Raw genomic sequence first — 8,153 nt, 5'->3', positions numbered from 1 at the left:
TATATATAGAGAGAGAGAGAGAGAGAGAGAGAGAGAGAGAGAGAGAGAGAGAGAGAGAGAGAGAGAGAGAGAGAGATGCCATTCAGTGAACTAGAAGCTTACAAAAATTAACTTAGTATTTCTCTCAGTAGCAATTTATATTCTCATTTTAATCATGTTCAGTTGGATAATTAATTTGGTACATTGACACCTATTTTTCCAGTTTTACACTTCATTTCGATCTCAAATTTCTAAAAATTCCAATATCTCCCAGTTCTGAGAGTAGTACCTGATTGTCAATTCTGTTAGATTCAAATATTTTTCATATGAAAATTAATCTCTTAAATATTTCTTTAATTATATTATAGTTTATCTTTTAGGAATAAAGAATGAACATATCCCCATTTTACCTTATCATAGCTTAAATGAGCAAGGGAAGAATTTTCTCCTCTAAAACTGTTAATACACAGAGTAAAATTAAATGGTTCCATTCCTCCTCCCTTCCCCACTGGCCTCAGCCCTTTCCACATAGCACCTTAGTGTCTCATACCTACCCCATAAGCCTGTTTTCTCCTAAACAAGGGTCTGAGGAAGAAATACTGAAAACATTTCCATTACTGATTTATTGTTCCCAAAGGGAATAGGAGCTCTCTCACTGCTAGAAAATCATAACTTAGCCTTGAATATGACTTTTCAGACCGCAGCCTAAAAAAGATGAGGTGAAATAGGTGGGATGCTGTCAAAAAGTAACATTAATTTCAATGAAGTACTAAGTTGTCTTTGTAGTTTTTTTTTCTTGTTTTATTCATACTTTTAAAAAATCATTGCTCTCACCTTCTATTGTTTTACTCCTCTTTCTGACTAGTAAACCCCTCTCCTTACATATTTTTTCTTTTTCAGGAAACTCTTTGTCAATGGACTTTCAGAATTCTTTAGTGTCTAAGCCAGACCCACCTCCATCCCAAAATAAGCCAGCAACATTCAGATCTTCAAACCGAGAAGATACTGTTCAATCCACTTTCTATCCTCAGAAAAGTTTTCCTGACAAAGGCCCAGTCAATGGAACTGAACAGACTCAGAAAACAATCACTCCAGCATATAACCGATTTACACCAAAACCATACACAAGTTCTGCTAGACCATTTGAACGAAAATTTGAAAGTCCTAAATTTAATCATAATCTCCTGCCAAATGAAACTCAGCATAAACTGGAGTTGTCATCCAAGGCTCCAAATTCTCCAAAACCATTTTTGAAAACACACAGTTCATCACAACCTCCTGAGTTTGACAGTGGAGTAGAGACATTCTCCATTCAGACAGATAGACCCAAATATCAACCAAATAATATTAGTGCAGTGCCTAAAGCAATTCCTGTAAGGTAAGGTTCATATTCTGACTTCGAACTTTTTAAAATTAGAGAATTAGGATTTCCTTTGATTTTTGTGTATAGTTGTCATTTAATATTATTGTTTCCCTATGGTGGTAACAGGCCTTGCAGTGATAAATTTAAACACCACCACCACCTTTGAAGGAAATCATTGAAAAATGTCTTCTATCCTAGATTTCATTATTGTGAAAAGGGGGTCTGTTTGTTGTTAAAAAGTCTTTTCTGTGTCTTGGAATAATTTTTTACATATGTTTTTCCTAGACCCTGTCCATAGCATAGTCAACTCTATAATTAGAAGAATCTGATTTTTTCCCCTTGCTAAATAAAATCTATCTAATCCCCTAAACCACATGGAAGCTAAATCAAAGATCAAGATTTAAGTCATAGAAACCAAAATCTATGTCTAAAAAATGGTGTACAAGCAACAAAAGAGACCTGCATATTATTATACTTTCTCTAGTAGGTCCAGAAACCTTTTGTTTAACTTAATTAATCACATGCTTGAGTTAGTTCATTTCAACAGAATTTTTCCTACCTGTCCTTTTAAGGTCAGATCATAGCTAGTCATAAATGAGCATTTAATTTATTTTCTTTCTTTTGTTACTTCTGTGTGTCGATTGCACTTTTCATGAATTGAAAACATACCGTGACAAATTTGTGCTATTTCTAGAACAAAAATATCTCGGCCTTAGTTTACATCTATCACCTAATGTTTGTTGTTTGAGAACTTAATTCAGTGTTATGTTCTTTTCCTTGTCTCATTTATGTTTTTTCCCCTCCTTTAAAATTTATTTCAAAATTATTTTCCTGCAAGAAGCCTTCCAAATTCATTCCTGTCTACCTTGAGATTATAACCCCTTACTACAGCTTTCCTTGATTGATTGGTATGCGTGTTGACTTTTAAGGGATATGTAAGTTTAGATTGAACACTTGGCTGAATTTAAGGACTTCAGTGTTTCTGAGGTATTCTGTCATTGGGAATACAATGGAATGAGAAATAATCATTTAAGTTCTCATGAATTAAAAAAAATGTGTGTGTGTGTGTATTTTAAAGTATCTTTTTCAAGCAAATTTACTGTAAGGTTTAATTGGCAGGTAAATAATTTAGATTCCAAAAGTCTTAAAATATAATAAATGATAGAGACAAATTACTTAGCTAAAGAAATTATATTTCCCAAGTAAGAGCATGTCTTTATTGTTTTACTTTATCATACATATGAGATAAAAGCTTTCATAATAGAAAAAAAAAATCTTACTTCAGCATCTTTGTGAAGTCAAGGTGGTTACTTTTACCTAACTCTTCTGTGCCTTCTTATCATAGGTAATGAGAAATAAATTAAACACAAACCCTCATAATATTCTTTTGTACCACATTCTTTAAATATTCATAAATTCTCAGTCCTTCAGCTTTGGAAGATGATGAAGATGAAGATGGTCATACTGTCGTAGCCACAGCAAGAGGAATTTTTAATAGCAATGGTGGTGTCTTAAGTTCCATAGAAACTGGAGTTAGTATAATTATCCCACAAGGGGCCATCCCTGAAGGAATTGAGCAAGAAATCTATTTCAAAGTTTGCCGTGATAATAGCATCCTACCACCTTTGGATAAAGAAAAAGGTAAATATGTGATTTACTTAAAAATTACTTTGTTTTTGTTCTATATAAGAAGTTATAACAGTTGGTAGTTTTATTACATTTATACACTGAATCTCTTATTACAAAGATTGGGAGAATTAGAAATATGGTATAATTGGCATAGTATTGAATGGTCATCTTCTATAAATTTGGCAAATCAGAAATATTTGCATAGATAAAAGTAAGATTTATTATCTCCATTTCCATCTTTCTTAATCATTCCACTTTACCACATATTTGTATTATAGTAGAATTTCAGTTTCCTGAGAAAAGGAATTTTTCTTATCTTTTTGCTTTTCTATATGGAGGTAAAATATATCAATTTATCAACTACATGGACTGATTCAGAGTTAAGATGAGCTGAATTCTCCTGATACACAAATTTAATCAGATTGTAAAATGCAAAGTGGTCTGAAAGTTCTCAGCAGAGTTTAGGAACTCTTAAATTAGACCATTCAGCACATTTTTGAATATACAGTTTTATCACAGTCAATGCAACAGTTTTGTTCTGACCAAATAACTCTTTGCTTTGTAATTTGAGGGTCTTTGTTATAACTTTTCCCTGAATTGTAGGTGAAACGCTGCTCAGCCCTTTGGTTATGTGTGGGCCCCATGGACTAAAATTCCTGAAGCCAGTGGAGCTGCGCTTACCACATTGTGCGTCTATGACTCCTGATGGTTGGTCTTTTGCTCTAAAATCATCCGACTCCTCGTCGGGTATGCTGTCCTCCCTCTGTCCTTTTGGGGCTTTTGGGTGCTTGTCATATGATTGGTTCACTGGACTAATGATCACTGCATAGCATTGCCATCCCATTTGATGTCACTTTCTATTTCATTATGAGCATTTCTAAATTAACTCGCAGTACAAATATTGTCAGTCATGGGTGGACAAATTAATATGGGTAGGTGAAAAACTTTTTGCCTTTTTCATATTTTGCAATAGGTACTCAATAAATGTTTCTAAAATTGGTTCACCAGTGTCATCTTATTTTTAGCTTTTACTTTCTCAGATTATTAACACAGGCATCTGTTCTGCAAAGTTTTCAGAATGCAGTGGAAAAATTGAATTGAAGATTTACCTAAAACTAATAAGAAGTGCAACTGACCTTTGTTAAGCATTCCTACTTGGTTTCTTCTTTAAGTAATTTTCTTGTGCATTCATGTTTCCTTTATTTGTTGGATCTAAATATTTATATTTCCTTGTTCTACAAGGGGATGTCAAAGTAATTTTGAAAGAATTTTGGCCAGATCAGCAGAAATAAACAATTTTTATTGTAATTAATATTTTTCCCTTGTGTATATCCTCTTTTTTTGTGCTTCTGTTACTAAGATCTTGATTTCAGCTCTTCCATTGCATTATCACAATTTTCAGTATTTTGTATGTTGTACTTCTGAATTAAGATAACAAATGACTATTACTAAATGTGTATTCCACTAAAGAAGCTCTGATACAGAAAATATTAATTCAAATGTTAATTTTTTGTAATTTGTAATTTTTCATAATTTAATAATTCAATTTGCTTGGTTAACTGAGAATTTTAAAGTGTAAAGATTATAGCAGTCTTTTTGTCTACTGGGTAATGCAATGGGTAGTGTTAGACTTAGTGTCAAGAAAGCTCAAATTCAAATCTTGCCACAGCCACTAGCTTGTGACCCTTGGAAAGTCACTTAACCACTCAGCCTCAGTTTCCTCATCTGTAAAAAAGTTGATTATAATACCTATCACACCAAGTTTGTGAGTATAAAATAAGATTGTTTTCTACGTGTTTGTAAAAAATTCTGGCTAGTAGTAGTAGTAGTAGTAGTAGTAGTAGTAGTAGTAGTAGTAGTAGTAGTAGTAGTAGTAGTAGTAGTAGTAGTAGTAGTAGTAGTAGTAGTAGTAGTAGTAGTAGTAGTAGTAGAATAATATAATAATAGTTAGCATTCCTATGATGCTTTAAGTTTTGCAAAGTATTTTACAAATATATCACAGCTTTGAACCTTATTTTATACATGAGGAATCTGAGTCAGAGGTTGAGTGATTGCCCAGGTCACACAATTAGTAAATGTCTAAGGCAAGATTCTAATTCTGGGTGTCCTACCCATGTTTTTGCTAGATAACACTATTTTTTAAGCTCCACATATTTCAGAAGTCTATTATTTATCATTTAAATGATTATTATTATTATTATTATTTATACAAGGTGTCCCAAAAGTCTTTTTTGGATACTCTATAAGAGTTTTCCCAATAGATTCCAATACACAAAACTTTAGACCAATTTGAACGAATGCTTCTTTTTTTTTTTTTTTAATATAAATTAATGTTTTACATGTGTGTATTTATGTGTTTCTTATAATTTAAACTATGGTAGGGACCATGTGAATGTACTTTAAATAGTCCAAATTAGTGAGATTATCTCAATATGGAAAATCAAATATATAGCTTATTGTTTTATGAAAAGTTTTACTACATGTTTCTTTGAAAATAGAAACTTTCAGTCATACAAACTTAAGTTTATACTTCACTTTACATAGAGTCACATCTTTTACATTAAAAGTATTCACCTATAAAGCTACTTTGACATCTAATGTGTTGTAGAAAATATGTACACATATTTGTCAGATTGAAGCACTTAAATTTTTTTTATATTACAGTTGTATAAATTCACTAAGTGGACCTTTCTTGGAAACTAGGCAAAAAAGAAATTATTTTGAATCTAGTCTTTTAAAACCAATAAGGAATCCAACTTGTTCATTAAACAGATCAGTTAAGACAGAATACAAAGATCATAATTTCTTTGGAAATTTAGAAATACTTGTCTTTAATGATAAAGCCCCATTTTAAAGAGCAAAAATTATACATATGTGCATTCTACTATCTACTCAAGGATTGTGGACACTTGTGTGTTTTAGCTATGTGATTGCCATGCAAACCTTTGTTTAATAGTAATAAATGTCAATTTGTTTTCTCTCTTAGGTGACCCTAAGACCTGGCAGAACAAGTCCCTTCCTGGAGATCCAAATTATCTTGTTGGAGCAAATTGTGTTTCTGTTTTGATTGACCATTTTTAATACTTAAAGTAGAAACTTGATTAAATAATGTGAAACTGGGTTAGACTTACTGAATTTTAAGTGGAACCACTCTTATCAAGTATTATGCTGTTCATAGACGTGATGATGGGATTTGTTAGTATTGAGTATTTTGTTTCAGCTTATGATGGTTTAGCAAGGACACCCTTGAACCATGATCAGAAAACATGCCACAAAACTTGGAAGATGTGATGAAAAACTGGTATGAACTGAGGGGAGGGAGGTATTGTGAATGCATTTTAGTTTTTAATTGGCTTTTGTATTTTTGAAGGGCACTGGAAACTTTACAGTGGTAGATTTCCGTTAAATTACCAGGCAGTGAATGGGGGATATATTTTGGACTATATTATTTTTTTAACTATGCTGATATAAAACTACAGCATTTCAGCCTGGGTTTGACAAGACACATTGTTTATTTTGATTTGCACAGGGTGTGTACACACACATGTATACACACACACACACACACATATATCCCCTCTTGAAATGCAAATGTATCTGATGCATGTATCCAATATAGTGGGTTTAACAGCAAGCTGCAGCTAGGGTAATAAGAGCTTGTTTGGAAAACGAATTGGTATTGACTTACTTTATGTGAAGACACTTAACTTTTTTTTGAGACGGACACAGAGCATATGAGACTGGTTCAGTGGCCTATTTGAATCTGTAAATTAACCATATAACTACAGACATATTAACCAGCAGGGATGCCTTACCCTTATGTTTTTTAATAGTTTTAGACTATCCTAGTTCTGTATGGCTAAGTTTTTGTATGGCTTTTGTGCTTATCTATATATCATGAGACAAATTGGGGGGAAATGATTGTGAATTTGTTGGTTTGAAACAAAATGTCATCAACCAGAATAGAACCAGAAGAAAATAACAGTATGGGGTTTTTCCCCATGTTGGGGTAGGGAGGGTTTGCTATGCATTTGAAAATTTATAGATAAGGATGCTTGTACATAATGCGTGCATACCCCTTTTGTTCTTGGTTTGTAAATTAACTTTTATAAACTTTACCTTTTTATATATGCATATATATATATATATAAAACAAGTTTCTTAAAGGATATCTTTGTATTCTCTCCTATACCTTTTGAGCCTTGAACTTTGACATCTTGCAGCAATAAAGCAGCATTTCTATGATAAAAATATAAGGACATTTTTTAGAACAAGAATGCAGAATTGTTACATTTTTAAGTGCTGCATTTGAAAGATGCATTATTCAAAATTCTCTAGTTTGATTAAATTCTTGAAAAGTATCCCTACTGTAATTTGTGATACAGATGCTGTATTATGTGCCCTAAAATGTATTTTTTTACTAATAGACAATTTATTATGGCACATCAGCACTATTTGTTTAGAATGATACACCACTGCATTCTGTTAATCAATTATATTAGCTCTTCAGGTGTGGATGATTTTTTTCTTTGCAGTTATTAAAAAATTCAAATTTCTAAATAAGCAGAATAAAACTTTTTAAAATAATAAAATGCTGGCTTGGGCTCTGTTTTAGAAATTCTTAACATTGATACATCGCCACTTAAACCTCTTGCCTCTGGCAAGAAATACATTATTTTTATTCTTTACCCACTAATTTCTGACATTATTTGGGTAACAAGTTGATGCAGTCTTCACCAGACTTCGGGATTTTACATATAGAATAAAAGAATCCTAGCACTTTTTCTAGTATGGTGTTCTGTTATATATTTCCTAAGATAAAAAATAAAAGTTTTTTGTTATTGTATCTTATTATTCTATGTCCATATTTAATATTCAAACTAGTTTCATTTAATTCTTCATTTAGTAACTGGCAGGAAAACCCCCCAGACATCAAATATAAAACTTTTGTAGGTTCTCTTTACTTAATCTCAAGTTAGACAGGACCTCAGTAGCCATCTAGTACAACTTGTTCTTAATAACAATCTCCATTTTACATATAGAAGTACTTATCTAGCTTCCATTTGAAGACCACCAGCCTGAGGGTGAAACCTACCACTTCTCAAGGGCATCTCATTATACTTTTGGACAATACTCACTATTAGTAATTTTTTCTTAATAGCAAGCTTAAATTGCCTTTTTT

General features: G+C 32.2%; 1 protein-coding gene across 2 annotated transcripts in view; it reads left to right on the top strand.

The window, feature by feature from the left end:
* Positions 1–7,817, top strand: part of TJP1 (tight junction protein 1) — a 313,265-nt gene extending 305,448 nt beyond the window's left edge. The window contains exons 26-29 of one of the 2 annotated variants that reach the window (XM_044665401.1): positions 880–1,357; positions 2,766–2,983; positions 3,575–3,658; positions 5,958–7,817. In XM_044665401.1, the coding sequence (XP_044521336.1) occupies positions 880–1,357; positions 2,766–2,983; positions 3,575–3,658; positions 5,958–6,052 (875 nt within the window). In that variant the 3' untranslated portion in view covers positions 6,053–7,817. Of the gene's footprint in view, positions 1–879; positions 1,358–2,765; positions 2,984–3,574; positions 3,719–5,957 lie in introns of both variants that reach the window. The other variant, XM_044665400.1, reaches the window with a different exon arrangement.
* Positions 7,818–8,153: the final 336 nt, after the last annotated feature.

The sequence above is a fragment of the Gracilinanus agilis genome, chromosome 2, assembly GCF_016433145.1.
Source record: "Gracilinanus agilis isolate LMUSP501 chromosome 2, AgileGrace, whole genome shotgun sequence".
NCBI classification, from domain to species: Eukaryota; Metazoa; Chordata; class Mammalia; order Didelphimorphia; family Didelphidae; genus Gracilinanus; species Gracilinanus agilis.
Note: the sequence above shows the minus strand (reverse complement) of the source record. Positions and strands in the feature narration are given on the sequence as shown.